The 1,597-nt window shown below is 36.9% G+C and overlaps 1 protein-coding gene across 1 annotated transcript in view; it reads right to left on the bottom strand.

Moving 5' to 3' along the window:
• LOC107691246 (ankyrin repeat and SAM domain-containing protein 4B-like) overlaps positions 1–1,597 on the bottom strand; it is a 4,617-nt gene extending 3,020 nt beyond the window's left edge. Inside the window, exon 1 of the mRNA XM_016489750.1 lies at positions 1,309–1,597. Within this exon, the coding sequence (XP_016345236.1) occupies positions 1,309–1,469 (161 nt within the window). The 5' untranslated portion in view covers positions 1,470–1,597. The remainder of the gene's footprint in view (positions 1–1,308) is intronic.

The raw sequence follows: 1,597 nt of genomic DNA, 5'->3' as shown, positions 1-1,597 counted from the left end.
TTTAAATCATGTAAATAAGCCCAAAAGTAAAATTATGTGTAAATGAACATAATACAGGCACTTTACAAACTACCATTTAAAAATAACTACAATCTTTGGCGCTTCTCAGACACCTCACCTCAGCAGCAATTAAAATTCCACCCTCACATAATTTCCCATGATGAATATGATGCTATAACCATGCAAACAGTTAATATGTAACCTGCTGTAAAATAAAAGTCCACAGGGACACCCATAAAATATCTGATTACAATATCTACAAGAGCTTATCTCTCTAAACACCATCTGTTCATAGGTGGACGAGACACACAAGGTGCAAATGGACACAGGTTTTCAAGAAACACCCGTCTGGGTTAGAAAGGTGCACTGTACTGTTTGAGAGCCAGTCATGGCATTCTATATACTCTATATCATGAGTGAGATCAGCCCCAATTCTGCACAGAATAAGTAAACTCTATGCTGGACAAACTGTGGAAGGATGAAGAGGCCTATTGTTCCAGATTTGCATAACTAATTTGGCTGATTAAACTCTTGGCGTCAGCACTGGGAATTTTACAAATGATGTACACAGCAAATCATGCGAGAAAGAAAGTCAGAGGAGGACAGAGGAGAGAAAATCTGAGTGTGGACTCAGTAGAGTCATTCTAATATGCTGAATATTTCAGTGGTGTTTTAATGATGACATCTGTTTTAAATCATAGTATAAGACCTTTATGTGATTTGCTGTAGACAAGAGTGATTATTGACTCATAAAGCACACAAGTAAAAAGGGAATCGCCCAAAGGTCATAAAACTGTTGTCATGTATTATAAAAGAAGTACACTTCAGCATACTTTCGAAATAAGTACTTATCACTGAAATAATATACTTTAGAATATAATTATGTGTGAACTTAAGTGTGTTGAGAAACATAGTCACGAATGTGCCTCTCTTCAAGTGGCATTTTATTTCTTTAATATTATCTGGAAGTACAGTTTTTTTACGATATACTTTTAAGATCTGAAGTACTCTACAAGCGCACACGATTCAATTAATGTAAAATCCTAGATTATAGATCGCAGCTTGCGTATAGTAAAGGACTGTTTGATATGTAACACAGATATCTATAGTCGTCAATGCTTAAAAAACTAAATACAAGCAAGGTAACAGCCATTGCAAAACTTTAGCATTAACTTGAACTAATTTTTATATTATTCTGGTTGAAAACTAAATGTATAGATTTCAATTGTTAAATCTATAGCCATCGATACAATGAAGAGGATCAGTACAGAAAGTTTTGTACAGAGCAGACAGGTTTTCTGAGCTCACCCTCTACTGCATATGAGCTGCAGAGCTTCAATGTGTCCGTGGTAAGCTGCCCATAGAGTGGGTGTCATGCCATCCTCATCTGGGGTGTTCAGATCTTTCCTGGTGGCTTCTTTCAAAAGATCCAAATAGCCATCGATGGCTGCTTTGTGATATCGTGACATGATTGTAATATCGATCTCTCTTCTTCAGCAAGTACATATATTTCGTGAAGTATTACAGGACCATCTTTGCAGACATCTCGCGTGCTCTGTCTCTGCGTCTGAGGGAGGACAAACTCTAATCACACTGC

Source organism: Sinocyclocheilus anshuiensis, unplaced genomic scaffold (genome assembly GCF_001515605.1).
Source record: "Sinocyclocheilus anshuiensis isolate Anshui unplaced genomic scaffold, SAMN03320099.WGS_v1.1 scaffold202, whole genome shotgun sequence".
Lineage (NCBI taxonomy): Eukaryota > Metazoa > Chordata > Actinopteri > Cypriniformes > Cyprinidae > Sinocyclocheilus > Sinocyclocheilus anshuiensis.
Note: the sequence above shows the minus strand (reverse complement) of the source record. Positions and strands in the feature narration are given on the sequence as shown.